Below are 16,482 nucleotides of genomic sequence, written 5' to 3' on the forward strand. Positions count from 1 at the left end.
ATGAAAATAATTAAATTTTGCAACTAATTTTAATAATATTCCTAAAAATTGAATTTAGATAAAAATTTTATTAAAATTGCTGAAAATAATTGAATTTTGAAATAAATTTCTTAAAAATTCCTGAAAATTGGATTAAGACAAAAATTTTATTAAAATTCATGAAAATAATTGAATTTTGCAATGAAATTTAATAATATTCCTAAAAATTTGAATTTAGATAAAAATTTTATTAAAATTGCTGAAAATAATTGAATTTTGCAATACATTTTTTTATAAAATTCCTTTAAAATTTATGAAAATAATTGAATTTTTCAATAAATGTTTTAAAAAATACTAAAAATGGAATTTATACATAAATTTATATTAAAATTCCTGAAAATAATTGAATTTTGCAATAAATTTTTTAAAAATTCCTGAAAATTAGATTTAGACAAAAATTTTATTAAAATTTATGAAAATAATTGAATTTTTCAATGAATGTTTTAAAAAATCCTAAAAATTGAATTTATACATAAATTTATATTAAAATTCCTGAAAATAATTGAATTTTGCAATAAATTTTTTAAAAATTCCTGAAAATTGGATTGAGACAAAATTTTTTTTAAAATTCATGAAAATAATTAAATTTTTCAATAAATTTAAAAAAAAATCCTAAAAATTGAATTTATAAATAAAATTAGACAAAAATTTTAATAAAATTTCTAAAAATAATAAATTGAATTTTGCAAAGAGTTTTTTTAAAAATATAGATGAATTAGAATTTTAATAAAATTCTAGAAAAAAATTTAATTTTGCAAAGAGTTTTTATAAAATTCATAAAAATAATTGAATTTTGCAAACGAATTTCAATAAAATTTTTTAAAAATTGAATTTAGACAAAAATTGTATTAAAATTCCTGTGAATAATTGAATTTTGCAACAAATTTTTTGAAAATTCCTGAAAATAATTATATTTGGCAAAAGTTTTAATAAAATTTCAGAAAACAATTGAATTTTGCAAAGAGTTTTATTAAAATTATAGATGAATTAGAATTTTAATAAAATTCCAGAAAAAAATTAAATTTTTCAAAGAGTTTTATTAAAATTCATTGAGAATAATTGAATTTTTCAATAATTTTTTTTTTAAATTCCTGAAAATTAAATTTAGACAGAAGTTTTATTAAAATTCTTAAAATTAATTGAATTGTGTAATAAATTTTAATAATATTCCTAAAAAATGGAATTTAGACATAAATTTTATTAAAATTCATAAAAATAATTGAATTCTGCAATCGAATTTTAATAAAATTCCCTAAAATAATTAAATTTTGAAAAAAAAATTTATTAAACAAATAATTAATTGAGTTTTTAAAAAATATTTTTAAAAATAATCAAATTTTTGATGAATTTTAATTATAAAAAATTTCTCAAAAATTCTAAAACATTAAATTTTTAAAAAATTTTAAATATTACTTTTTCAGAGAATTACTCTTTTCAAAACCATTTTAATATTTTCATTTTTTATTAACTTTACACCTGAAGATTATTCTTTAAAATTTTTAAATATTCAATTATTTCCAAAATTTGCAATATATTTCAATATAGGTTTTAAGAATAATTTAAAAATTTTCAATTGAATAATTTTATTTTTTGAAAAATTAGATTAAAATTGTATTAAAAATAATTGAATCTCTGTAAAAAAATTTGATTGAATTAAGAAAAGTTTTTGAAAATAATTAAATTTTAGAGAATAATAATAATTACAATTTTCGAGAAATTCCATTAAAATTTGTATTAAAAATAATTGAAATTCTACGATGAGTTTTATTGTTTATGAAAAAATAATTGAATCTCTGTAAAAAAAAATTTGATTATTTATGAAAATAATTGAATTATTGCAAAGAAATTTATAAAAGAATTTGTAAATAATGGTATCCAGACAAGAAGTCCAAACCAAGAAATCCAAAAAGTAAAAAAAAAATAGTTTCACTTTGCATTTATTTTTTTGGATTTCTGTCCTGGTCAAAAAGTACAAAGAAATTAAAAATCCAATGAAAAAAAAATTGAGATATAAAAATTTAAAATGGGTTGCTTAAAATGAAATTGTCCTTTTCTTCAAACATTTTATAGCATAATTGAAATTATTCTAGAAATTTTTTTATTTATGTATAAAAATAATTGAAGTTTTGTTAAGAATTTTTTTATTTTTAAAAATAATTGAATTTTTGTAAAGAATTTTATCAAAATTGTCGAAAATAATTGTATTAAAAATTTTATAGAATAATTGAAATTTTTCTAAAAATTGTTTTAATTTATGAAAATAATTGAATTTTTTTTAAAGAATTTTAACAAAAAAGTTGAAAATAATTCCGATTTTATAGCCGTAAAAGTAAAAATGTGGCTTTTTTTACATGTTTCATTATTTATTTTGGACGTTTTTATTTATTTTTGATTTTTTGACTTTGGACAATTTTATTTTTGATTTTTTGTACTTTGGACTTTTGTCTTTTACTTTCCGGTCTGGATTTATTGAATTGGATTTTTTGTCCTCTAATCGTAAATAATAGAGAATTCCTGTGAAATTTTTATTTTTAAATTATAATATATATAGAAACAATCTTAATTCCAAAATAATTAAATGTATTCATAATTTGTAGCCTACTGGCTTTAATTTATTTTCAGCATAAATTAATGACTCTTTTCGACACCGAATTTTTTGTTCTCTTCAGATGAAATTATCTAAAAAAATTGATACATTATAATGATGTGTTTCTTTGAAATAGTGTGTATTCAAAATACAAGAATATTAGTTTCAAATTAAGATCGTTTAGATGTAGACGGTTGATATTTTGATAGCTGTGATTTAGATGACGAAATCGAATCAGATTCAGATGGATTTAAAAGCATACTGATCATGTTTTGAAGTTTGTGTTTCTCGTCATACAAACCAGCTCTGCTTCTTACAAGAGACTGACATTTTAGGCACTTCTTCAATTCCGTTGTAAGGCGATTTATTTCTTGATGAACTCTCTCCTTTTCAATCAATAAACCGCCTAATTCAGTGGAATTTTGTTTATCTAAAAAAACAAGGAAATAAAACAAAAATAGATAATTTGAAAGAAATTGTGGAAACATAAAAAATTGATTGGATATTTACCATTTATGTTACTCAACTCCCGTTTCTGTCTATTTTCTATTCCCTCTGGTTCTTCTCTTATCCTTTTTCCAGATTTTTTATCTTTTGCAATGAAAGAGAAATTATGAAGTAAAATAATTTACCGAAATTTATAAATAATAAACTCTTAATTAAAGCGGAAGTAAAAATTATGTTTGTAAGCAAACAGAAATTCAAGGTTATACATTCATATACACTAGTATCTATAACTTATCTTTCCTAAGAATTAAAAATTATAAGTTCAAGATTGTATTAAAAAGATTATTATCTTTTCTTTAGGAATTAAATTACTAACTTACAATTTATTGTATATTATTTATATTAAATTAATTAAATAACTTTCTAATTTCTGAAGAAAAATAATGTTGACTAAAATAAGAAGGCTTTAGTTTCATCAAAAATTTAAGTGATTTTTTTCATAACTATAAATACATTTTTGAAATTAAACAAACGTTAAATTGTGTAAAACTAAAATTTAAATTAGTTATAATAAATATTTAATAAATTTATTAATTTTTGAAAACACTAAAAAAATTCAATTTTGAAGAAATTACAAATAATTGCAGAAATTCAAGTATTTAAAAAAAATAAAATAAAATAAAATTCTTCTTATAAAATTCAACTATGTACAAAATTTAAAAAAAAAATTTGGTACAAATCCCAATTATTTTTATAAATAACAAAATTCTTCTCCAAAGTTCAATTATTTTCCTAAATATCAAAAAAATTGTTGTCTTCATATCAATTATTTTCAAAAATAAAATGCATTTTTTTCTAATTTCAATGATTTTCAATATCTACTATTTTAATAAAATTTCCCAAAAAAAAAATTCAATTATGTATTTAAAAAAATTTTTATAAAACTGTATGCAAACATATAATTATTTTCATAAATAATAAAAATTTCACAGGAATTCAATTCTTATTTTTATAAATAAATAAATTTTTTTAAAGGAAGTAAATTATTTTCATAAAAAATAATTTAAAATTCTAGAAAATAATAATTGAATTAAAATGATGAAAATAATTTTGATGAAATTATAGTAACAATATTCTTACATTATAAAATAATGATCTTATCTCTCGGTCATCTTTAATTATTAGAAAACAATTAGAAAACAATACTTTTATAAGTTGTTTGATTTAAAAAATATTTGAATTTGAAATTTTTTAATTGTTTTCATTCCTGTGGAAAATCCTGTTCCAAAAATAAGATTAAAAAAAAAGGAATTTTACAAATATTTTTCAACTTTTTCTAAAACAAAATAATAGTTTTGTTAAAAAAATTGTGATTCATAAACAAAAATAATGCAAAATAATTTACATTATTATAAACTTTTTTTATAATTTTTCTTTTCAAATATTTTCAATTTTAAAATTAATATATTGAAAATCATCCAATTGTTGCAAAGAATTTTATCAAAAAATTTGATGATAATAGAATTCCTTCAAAGAATTTTATTATTTAGTAAAATAACTGAATTCTCGCAAAGAATTTTATTAAAATTTTTAAAAATTCTAATTAAATTCTTTTGAAGAATTTCTTTGAATTTTGTTTTTTTAAACTAATGGAGTTTCTTTGATAATTTTAATTGAAAATTTTGAAAGCATTTGAAATTTTATGAAGAAGAATTTTGTTGAAAGTGAATTGAAAATAATTAAATTCTTGCGGAGAATTTTACTCTATTTATAAAAATTGTTTCGAAGAATTTATTAAAAATTTTTGGACATAATTGAAATTTATGGAAATATTTTAAAATATTGAATTCATTCGAGGAATTCAATTAAAATTGTCTTAAAAATCATTGGATTTTTTTCAAGATTTTACTATTGAAAAAAATAATTGAATTGTTTAGAAGGATTTTACTATTTAGCAAAAATAATTTAAATGTTTCGCGAGAATTTTTACAAATTTTAAGAAATAATTAAGTTGTTATGAAGAATTTTATGGAAGTATTTAAAAATAATGAAATTTTTTCGAGAAATTCAATTAAAGTTGTTTCGAAAATAATGGAATTTCTTTAAAGAATTTTATTAAAGTTATGTATATTCAAAATAATTGAATTCATCACAAGAATATTATTATTTTTTGAAAATAATTGAATTTTCTTTTAATTATTTTGAGGAATATATTTAAAAATTGCATTGAAAGTAATTTAATTTTTATATAAAATTTTTTAAGAATATTTTGAGAATAATTATTGAATTATTTTTGGAGAATTTTAAATTACGGTGGAAATTGCATTTTATAGAAATTTTTGAAAATAATTAAATTCTTTCATGTAATTTTATTTAAATTTGATTAAAAATAATTTAATTCGTGTGAAAAATTTTACTGTATTTATAAAAATAATTGAATTTTTTCTAAGGATTTATTAAAATTTTAGAAAATATGAAGAGTAATAATTAATTTTGTATAAGTGAATTTTTTAAATTTTGATTATGAAATTATTTTAAAAATTTATATTTGAAAATTAAAAATATTTGTAATTTGCATAAGAATAATAAATTGAATATCACGTTCAGCGCGTAAAATTTTCTAGTAATATATATATATATATACAATCTATCTAAAGATAACAAAAACAAAAGTATAAATAAAAGATAACTTCAGAGTGTGAGGGACAGAAAAAGTGAATGAATGAAAGAATGAAAGAACATTCAAATTAATATAGTTAATATTAATAGTTAATAATTAGAATAAAAATATTCTAACCTGCAATAATTTTGGCTCTACGTTTGTACTTTATAAAATCAAACACATCCTTTGCAATTTCTGGATCTACTTCAATTGTTTCAGTTTTCTCATCCTGTAAAAAAATTAAATAAAAATACAAGAAAAATTTTATACTTTTGTGAGTAACTTAAGCGAAATTCAGTTTCGCGTATAAACTGACCAGAATTGTTATTAAAAACATTAAAAGAAGCATAAGCAAAGGACTTACTTTATTAGTGAGACTCTCATTAGTATGTGAAGAAATAGGGTAAAGGTGCCAGTCACTGCGAGAATCAGGTTTAGTAGCCTTTGCAAAAAAAAGATTCGAAAATTATAATGAAAGATGAAAATTTTCGTTCTTAAATAATAAAGATTTAAATAATAGTTTAAATGTATTTCTTTACGTACAATTGTATTGAGTAAGGTCGGAATAATTTTTTTTAAACATTTTCAAATATAATATTATTTTACAATAGTAAATAATAGTATTTTTCAAAGAATTCCAGTAATTGGAAGCAATTGCAGTAATTGAAGCAATAGCAGTAATTGACACATTTACCCTACATATTAAATTTAAATTTATTTTAAATAGTTATTTGCACTTACATGCGAGTAAGACATCTTTATGTAAATTTTTTAAAAATCTCTATAACTTGCTAAAAAAATCCAGTGCACGTCTGATAAAAGAATTAGACAAAAATTAATTTCTTAAGTAACAGCACAAACTGAATGATATGCACTGAATGATATAAATGGCAGTATTCATTTAAAGCTTGGAATTTATGGAGGAGGTGGATTCTTAAAAATGTGATGTCAGCGCAATCAACGATAACAAAAAATAAAGAAACTAAATACTTATTTTCTTAAAATATTTCATTCACCTAATCACAACTTCTCACAACTCTCACCTTAAGTCTACAGTTAACTTACGCTGCAAGGTTGTTGTAAGTTTCCCTGCTATTGGGGAGGACTATCACTGATAAGACTATAATTTATTTAACCACTAGAGCAGCATGGCGTTCAATTAGCGTCACTCGTGAAAGTGACAGATGCAGCAAAAAGGCGTTCCTGTGTTATGTCAAATTGCAAAGTCCGTAGATGCATTGATCATACAAAAAGTTAATATCTAAAATTTTGTCTTGTCCAGGAATACCTGGACAATTGTTTGATAATTTGGAACAATTTCTAAATGTCTTAAATGGGTTTTATTTTTGTTCCAGAAGTTGTACCGAAGTATTCAGTAAATTATAACTGATCAATTTTACCGAACACTTTATATCTTACGTTCTACCAAACTATTCAGTAAATATAAATGTATAAATGTAACAAACCCTTATCTTACGTTTTACTAAACTGAAAGTTTCTATATTTAAACTTAATTTAAATTTAGAAAATTAGGAAATAAACAAAATAGTTATTTATAACTAATTATTAACAAAAAATGTTAATGATTTTACTTCCAGTCAAATTTATTCAAAACTGCTAAATATTTAAATTGTCAATAGTGCCCTCTGAACAGAGAGCTTAAAATCTCCAAGCAACTGCTGGAATATAATCAATATGACTACAGGAAGGAAAGCTTTGAGTTGAGAGCTTTGCAAGCTTGCTTACAGATGGCAGATAATTATCAAGAAACAAATTTTTCTGTTTTATCCACTGCATGTGAAAAGGTGGTTTATTGATTCTAAGTATTCTCATACAATTTTTCAAAAAAATAATGCTCAACTAGAAATTTTCTATTTTCAACCAAAAAAAAAACATGGTAAATAAATAGCATAAGTTAACGTTTTAATAAATGACCAAAATTCTACATTTACAGTTATTTCTAATTATTAACAAAACATTTATGAAATTAATATTATCTACTCAGCCTTGAATGTTAATTGAGAACTATCATGTTTCATAGACTCAATAGAACTTCTAAACTGATTTAAAATCGATACATTTTTTTTTTAAATTCAAGCTAAGACTTCGAAAGTTACACCTACTACATTCAGACAAAAGAAATTAAATTTTCTTAACAACCACATTAATATTAACTGAATTAATTCTTCATTTTAAACAAATTGTCTAAATTTCTATATTATCAAATAAATTTTTAATTCCATCAAATAATTATTTATCTCAGTTAATTAAATCATACAAAAGCATGAAAGAATTTAACCGTAAATGATATTATCAAACAAACTGAAACAACAAACACAATAATGTTTCTTCATACATTCATAAATTTAACAAAATGTTATTAAATTATGACTTGCAAAGCAAATTTTTCAAATAAAAATATTAATGTGCATTTCTGAATTTAGCAAACGTTCGCAAAATGCTGTCGCATACGAATTTCATTGAAATTGTAAACACTACATATAAATGCTAAAAATAAATAAAAATAGAGAGATGAAATAAATTTAATTATAGATTAACTTTTTTGATTCGCTTTTTAATTTATTTCTTCATATTTTATAATAATACATTTATACTCCCACAAAGCTTTCAGATATAGTCCATTTAATTAAAAGCAGTTAAATTAATATAATTATAAACTATTTTTAACTTCGTCCATGGTTTACTATATTTTTCCCATGGTTAAAAATTTTGAAATTTTGAGGGTTTTAAATATTTTTGTTATAGACCATGTTTCGATAGTGTTTGATCATAGTTAAAATATAGAATATTTGTGGGTTAAAGTATTTTTATCGTTGACCATTGTTTACTTGATTTTGAGAAATGGTTAAAAATATAGATAATTTGAGGGTTTTAATTATTTTTGTCATTGGACATGGTTCGCTAGATTTTCACCACAGTTAAAATATATAAATTTTCATCTTTTTAATTGTATAAAAATTCTAACAAACTATTAGATTTTTTTTAAAAAATGACACAAAAGCTGTTGATAAAACATAAAAATGAATTGACCTAATATGTACTTGGTTCCATGAAACTTATTTTATGCAGGACGAGTAAATAAAGTATATTCTTGGGCATGTATAGGATTTTGCATGCACATAGTCAAAAAGGAACTAATTACTTCATATTTTGTGAAGCTATTCAAACATAAATATTGATGAATAGAGCAGTAGGTCGAGCAACTTGCATATTTCAATTTTGTCAACAGTGATACATAAGTTGTATTAATTTTTGTTTCTACTCAATCCTCATACACTTTGTGAGTTTTTTAGTTATACCGCGTCAAGTTTCATTGGTTTATACTATTATAACGTTACTTTATTATTTTCATCATCTACATTTACATTTTAACCATTTTTTGATAATTTATTACAATTCATAATTCCTTTATTTTATTCTTTATTTTAAAATATATTATAAAATATTTAAAATATGTGTTTCAAAATAATTTAAAATGCAGGACTCGAAGAATTTTTCGCTACTGTATTAAAGTCACGAATATAAATTAAAATTCAATTTTAGATGAAATTCTATAGAAAAATAACATATTATGTGACAAAAATTTCTTTTGGTTTTATTTTCAAATTGCTGATGTTTTTAATAAATCGGTAAATAGGACAGTTACCCCATGTTTCGGTCAATGAACTGAACAAAACTTGCTTAAATTTGTCTCGGGAAACTTAAAAAGATTTAGTGGTATATCTATCCTCGTAGAAACGATATCGATCTGCTACTATTACCTCATCTATCGTTGAGACATATGTAAATGCAAATAAACAGCGCAGATTTGGAATAAGTTTGCCATATTTCATAATATAGCTATTACAAATGATTTATGACCCTATTCACGAAATATCTTTAAAAGCATATGCATTCATGATCCACAGTATAAAACGTGAGGTGTTCAAATAACACCAGAATTAAAAATTATTGGTGGTAAAATATTAAATGTAATAAGTAAAATTATTTAATTTAATATTAAAAAATCAATTTATTATTTCCACACTGGCTAATAAATTCTTTGAAATAAAACTATTTTATATAAAAATTCAAATTTGATCTTCTCTTCCATTTCTTTTATCTTTCATGACCAATTTTTATAATCCTATTTTTATGACTTTTTAAACAGTGAATTGAATATGAATTTCGATAAATTTCAATCCTTCTAAAAAGTAAAAAAAATAAATTATATATACATAACATTTTTGAAATTTTTTTCCAGCAAAATGATTTTAGTTTCTAAAGGGTGAAGCTTTAAATTAAGAACGTTTTTAAATGTATTTTTTAACTTAATTCGAATCTGACGTTAGATTTTCTCTATCACGTCAAATTTCAAAATGGCTGATCCAATATGGCGGAAAAAATTAAAAATCAATAGTATTTGCTTAAAATATGTCATTCGGACTTTTTTGGGGACGCTGTTTACGAAAATAAAGTCAAAATTTAAAAATTTAAAATGGCGGATCCAATATGGAGGAAAAAACACAGTAAAACGTGAAATTCAACGAATCTAGCATCTCCAGGGAGAATAGTAAGTTAGTAAGTTAGTTAATAACTTACTAACTAACTTAGTAACATAGTTACTAAATTCAATTGTGTTCAAAAATTTTTAAAAATTCTCGTCAAAATTTCAATTTTCTTTACAGATAACAAAATTCTTTTCTGATATTCAATTATTTTACAAAATCTTAATCAAATTCTTGTCAAAATTTCAATTATTTTCAAGTTTTTATTTTTCAATATAATATTTAATTGCATAATTTCCAAATAAATGAAATTTTGTAAAATAGAATTGTAAAGGAATGAATTTGAAAATTCTCACAAAACTCATCATCATTTAAAAATTTGTTACTAAAATTCTTTACGAGAATTGAATTTTAAAAAACATTCAATTATTCAATAAATTGTTTACTTTTGCACTTAAATATTGAAATTCTTGTAGAATTTAAAAAAAATTGATTTAAAAATGAAATTGAAATTACAAAGAATTGGAGAAATTCAATTATTTTCAAAAGTAATAAAATTCATCGCAAAAATTAATTATTGTTAAAAAATAGTAAAGAAATTCAACATTTCAATTATTTTTATAAATAATAAAATTCTTCTCCAAAATTCAATTATTTTCAAAACTTTTAATAAAATTCCTGTCAAAATTTCAATTATTTTCAAAAACTTTCCAAAAGTTTTAAATTTAAAATTTTATAAAATTTCAATTCACAATTTGAAATTTTAAAGAACTTAGATTTTTGAAAAATTTTAATAATTCAAATTCTTTTGAATTTATAGTTAAATTTGTTAACATTCATTTCATTAATTATTGAAAATAATGAATTTATAGAAGAATTTTAATTAAAAATAATAAAAGAAATTGAATTTTGGAGAAATTACAAAGAATCGGAGAAATTCAATTATTTTCAAAAATACTAAAATTTTTCATTAAATTCAATTATGTTCAAACATATTTAAACATGCAACATTTCAATTATCTTTATAAATAATAAAATTCTTCTTAAAAATTCAATTATTTTCAAAATCTTCAATAAAATTCTTGACAATATTTCAACTATTTTTATAAAATTTTGCACAATTTAAAGATTTTAAATTATCTACTATTTTAATAAAGTTTTCCCACAGAATTCAATTATTTAAAAAAAAATTTAATAAAAATCTACTCAAACAATTAATTATTTTCATAAATAATAAATTTTTTTACAGGAATTCAATTTTTTTCATAAATAATAAAAGTCTTCGCATAATTTCAATTATTTATATACAAAAAATAATTCTATTATTTAAGAATTTATTTATAAAATTCTTTATGAGAATTCAATTTTAAGAAATATTCAATTATTCAATAAATTATTTATTTTTGTATCTATTTAAATAATTTTGTTCTCGTAGAATTTTCAAATAAAAATTGATTTAAAAATTAATATTCGTTAAAAGTTTAGATAATGAATAATTGAATATTAAAAGCATTGAAGCGTCAGTTTTAAAAAATAATTGAATTTTGAAAAAGGTTTTAAATTAAAATCTTCGAAAATTTGACTTTTTCATACATTTAACTATCAATTCTGTAGAATTATTTTTTTTTTTTAAAGTTAAATTGAATTTAATTTGAAATTATTTGAAGTTTTTATTTTCTAATATGCATTTAATTAAAGAATTTAGGAATAATTGAAATTTCGTGAAATTGAATATTGTTAACAAATGGATTTAAAAATTGCCAAAGAACTTTTTCGAAAATTATTAAAAATAATAGATATAATGTAAAATTGTAGTTAAAAATTTTTAAAAATAATAATTGAATTGAAATAATGAAAATAATTTTGAAGAAGAAGAAGATGAAGAATTTTAAAGAAGTATAATATTCTTATAATATAAAATAATGATTTCATTACTTGGTCATCTTTAATTATTATTATAAAATATGAAGAAATCGATGACTCCGAGTCGAAGACTCGGAGTTATCGATATCTTCATGTTTTACGGTTATAAAAAAATTTAATGAACTAAAATTTCATTCATTGTAAAAAATAACACAAAAATTGATTATTTTAATCTTTTTTGGTGTTAATTTAATCTTAATTTAATACCTCACGATTTACTGTGACCGTTTAGGAAGTACAGTCGTTCAATAGATGAGTGGCCACCTTGGGGCCCTAACTATTATTTGTAAATTTGGAAAATGGTAAGAATTTATTGAACAAAAACGAAACAAGTCAATTTGACTTCATTTGTCAGTCAAGCTTTAAATATTCATGAATAACAACACAACTATATTTTTCTAGAAAATAAATAAAATAGTCACTTTTCATCGAATTTAAGTTATTTATATTCATTATTAAACCCATTTTCTGAAAGGGTGGATAGGGATAACATGAAAATCGAAACGACAAATCAGTCTTTTGAAACAAATGGGAAACGATTTATGTACGAAATACATTATTGATGCCTAAAGAGTGGAGAGAAAATAACACGAATCGTTTTGTAGTGATATTTATTTGAATTTGGATTTTTTTATTTAAATAAAAGTAAACCTAAAAAAAATAAAGAAATCCTTATCCTTGAAGGAGGGTTGTGCTTTTCTTATTTTTTTAAAATAAATTTGTTGTCTCAGAAGGAAACTAAACTGAGAAGATACCCAAATATCAAATTGTAAGATAGTTGAAATAATAGTTTCTTTAAATTAATTCATAAAATAATGCTTCAGAGCAAGAAGTATACGTCAACGACATCATACGACATACGTTTTGCTCTCAGCGTCATTTTCAACCTAATTCTAAGTTCGAAAAACTTACCTACTGATAATTGAGTTCAAAGTTAGTGACAAGCTGCTAAAGTTCTGAAACTATAGAATAATGGTGAAACAGAGTTAGAAATTCTGTTTACAGTTACCATTAAATTTAAAGTGAAAGATCGTGGATCATTATAACATTATTGCAGCACAAATAAATCTTTCAAGGTGGCTAGTGTCGAAAAAATTAATCCTGTACACATACAGATTGTTTCTTAATAAAGTTGCTGAGAGATTTAATAAGTTAGTTACAACTGCTACAAATGTATCTAAAATTTTAGAAAAAGAATCCTAAGATCAAAATGATTCTCTTACAGTACGCATTCTAGTAAGTAGTGCCTTTACAGATGAAAGATTTTTTAATTCAAATAATTGTCATTCTTGGTTGGGAATGTTTTAAAAGGAGACAAGGATTTTCGGTTTAAAATTCGCCAGAACAATATCATTTGTCACCGTCACTGTGTTGGTTAGTGTATCACCACTTTCAAGAAGTTAGTTTCCATAAACAATACTACTCTAAACTTCAGTTTCTGCTTACTCATTAGTTGATTAATTCCAGTGAATTCCTTTCTTAATACCCTAATTCTACAATTTGGGGTTGAAACAGTTTTTTGTACACTCTTCACGAGACCATCAGATTCCAGACGAGCAATTTTTTCTTTTAACATACAAGGGAATTTCCTAAATTTATTGTCATCGAAATTGATTGATTATCGTTAGCCTAACGTTGGTATCATTAGCTAATGTTAACTTTTCCACCTGGGATCCTAACTCATCCGGATAAGTAACAAAGTAACAATCAATAAAATTAAATCTATCTACATTATCTTATCTACATTAAAATGTAGATTTTCACAAAAAATGAAGATAGAGGCTTTTTTCTTATAGCATAAAAAATCTTCTTCGGTTTGAAGAATTTCTTTTACCCATTTTAGCACTTTGAAGGGTATTGACACATTTTGAAACTGAATTTTTCGAATTATCATGTCTGAGAGCCTAAAGCAGATAATTTTAACGAATATCATGATTTTCTTCCTATTGATTATTATGTCAAGTTAGGATTATAACTATATCATAGTTAATGTCAAGTTTGGATTCGAAAATAAGCGAAAGCGGATTAAATGTTGTGGGGATTGTCGAGCGAAGTGTACTACTCTATGTCCTGAATAGAAGAATCAGTCGAGATGATCCAGCCCAATTCACACACTCAGAAGAACGTGACACTTCCATTATTATATTTGTCTTGAGAAAACTTCTTCGTGTCACAATAGATAGAGAATTCAAGAAAAATACAAATATTTTCAAAATACAAAAATACTTTCAAAACATTCATTATGAAGCTTTGGCCACAATTATTTATTGCTAGCAGTAGCAGTGCATACCACTAATTTAATAAATGTTATAAAAGCATTAAAAAAATAATATAAAATTTTTTTTTTAATACTATAACGAAAAACATGGATTATATTTAATTTACTAAGCATAAATATTAAATGCTCCTGCTGTGTTAGGCAAACTGGATTTAAATTAACTTCTGCTAATACACCGTTTTATACTGAAATAATATTACAGAAACATTAAATACAACTTTTGGGAATATCGAAGGAAATACAATAAAATATAATAAATATTTCATAAAACTATTTCAACTATACTGTTGAAAATAATCAAAATTCTATCACAAGAACTTTTACTAAACAGGAAAGTACTTCATTAGTATTTCGTATGCATCAATTGTAATTTTAGATGCTATTGCCAAATTAGATTTAATCCTCTCTTGCAACTCTTTAACTGATTATAATCAATGTTATATATTTGAATTCTCATTTGAAACTTTATAATTTAAATATTTTAAAGTGATAAAACTTAGTAGCTAGGGGTTTTTGTGGTCACTGATTACGAATCTGAAGTCAGAATTTAAAAATTCAAAATGGCGGATCGAAAATGACAAACTTATTTGGAAATTGATGATTTCTTAGAAATTTGCTTGAAAGTTGATGAAGTTTTAATAAAACTTGGTACCTATGAGTTTATGTGGTGTTTGATTACGAATCTGAAGTCAGAATTTAAAAATTCAAAATGGCGGATCCAAAATGGCGGACAAAATTTTTCGAAATTTATGATTTTTTTAAGAATTTTTTTTAAAAGTTAATAAATTTTAATAAAACTTGGTACCTATGGGTTTTTGTGGTCTCTGATTACGAATCTGAAGTCAGTATTTAAAAATTCCAAATGGCGGACGAAATTTTTGGAAATTTATGACTTTTCTTAAAAGTTAATGAATTTCAATATTACTTGGTACCTATGGGTTTTTGTTGTCTCCGATTACGAATTAGAAGTCAGATTTTTAAAATTCAAAATGGAGGATCCAAAATGACGACCAAATTTTTTTAAAATTAATGGATTTTTTTAAAGTATTTTTCTTAAAACTTGATGCATTTTAACAAAACTTGGTACCTATGGGTTATTGTCGTCTCTGATTACGAATCTGAAGTTAGATTTTAAAAATTCAAAATGGCGGATCAAAAATGGCAAACTTATTTGAAAATTTATGATTTTTTAAAATATTTTTGTTAAAAGATGATGAATTTTAATAAAACTTGGTACCTAGGGGTTTTTGTGGTCTCTGATTACGAATTGGAAGTCAGATTTTTAAAATTCAAAATGGAGGATCGAAAATGACAAACTTATTTGGAAATTGATGATATTTTAGAAATTTTTTTAAAAGTTGATGGATTTTGATGAAACTTGGTACCTATGGGTTTTTGTGGTCTCTGATTGCGAATATAAAGTCAGATTTTAAAAAATTCAAAATGGTGGACGAAAATATTAAAAATTGATGTATTTTGATAAAACTTTGTATCTAAGGGTTTTTGAGGTCGCAAATAACGAATATAAAATCAGATTTCTAAAATTCAAAATGGCGGACGAAAATTTGAAAATCTGTTGGATTTTTATGAATTTTGATATCTGGTAGTTTTAATTTTTAAAATCTGCCTTCATATTCGTAAACAGCGACCTCAAAAACCCCTAGAAACCAAGTTTCATAAAAATCCATCAATTTTTTAAATTCGCGCCCGCCATTTTGAATTTTTAAAATCTGACTTCAGATTCGTAATCAGAGACCTGAAAAACCCCTAGGTATCAAGTTTTCATTTAATCCTTATTGGAATCAAAAGAACATTACTAGTGGCAAAAATTGAAGTGGGAAAAATTCCATTTAATCAATTCAAATGATAACTTATTGGACAGATACATTTATGGAGATATAAATATTTTATAATATGGTAGCAACCTTCTATTTGAACCAAATGATTTTTTCAATGTACATTGGTAATGATAGTGAAATAGCCGATTGTCAAAGACCTATGTTCAATTTCTACAATAGGGTATTGATTTCTGTAAAAG

At 22.4% G+C, this 16,482-nt stretch overlaps 2 protein-coding genes across 5 annotated transcripts in view; both read right to left on the bottom strand.

The window, feature by feature from the left end:
* Positions 1 to 16,482, bottom strand: part of LOC122510525 (synaptotagmin-7) — a 405,459-nt gene that overhangs the window by 283,712 nt on the left and 105,265 nt on the right. The gene's annotated exons all lie outside the window — the stretch shown is intronic.
* LOC122510529 lies at positions 2,634 to 6,623 on the bottom strand. 2 transcript variants are annotated; one of them, XM_043625261.1, is made up of 5 exons: positions 6,477 to 6,623; positions 6,100 to 6,177; positions 5,871 to 5,964; positions 3,137 to 3,217; positions 2,634 to 3,056 (listed from the first exon to the last, which is right to left on the bottom strand). In XM_043625261.1, exons 1-5 carry the CDS (start codon positions 6,489 to 6,491, stop codon positions 2,797 to 2,799), a joined length of 528 nt encoding a protein of 175 aa, XP_043481196.1. In that variant the 5' UTR covers positions 6,492 to 6,623; the 3' UTR covers positions 2,634 to 2,796. The 2 variants fall into 2 exon arrangements, with proteins under 2 accessions (XP_043481196.1, XP_043481197.1); XM_043625262.1 differs by lacking the exon at positions 6,100 to 6,177.

The sequence above is a fragment of the Leptopilina heterotoma genome, unplaced genomic scaffold, assembly GCF_015476425.1.
Source record: "Leptopilina heterotoma isolate Lh14 unplaced genomic scaffold, ASM1547642v1 Lhet_7, whole genome shotgun sequence".
In the NCBI taxonomy this organism is placed as follows: domain Eukaryota; kingdom Metazoa; phylum Arthropoda; class Insecta; order Hymenoptera; family Figitidae; genus Leptopilina; species Leptopilina heterotoma.

Excerpts from the sequence above, each read along its gene's own strand:
- LOC122510529 (XM_043625261.1), bottom strand. Across the intron at positions 3,218-5,870 it reads TAGAGCCAAAATTATTGCAG|ATAAAAAATCTGGAAAAAGG; the intron begins GTTAGAATATTT and ends TCATTGCAAAAG. Across the intron at positions 3,057-3,136 it reads GGAGTTGAGTAACATAAATG|ATAAACAAAATTCCACTGAA; the intron begins GTAAATATCCAA and ends TTGTTTTTTTAG.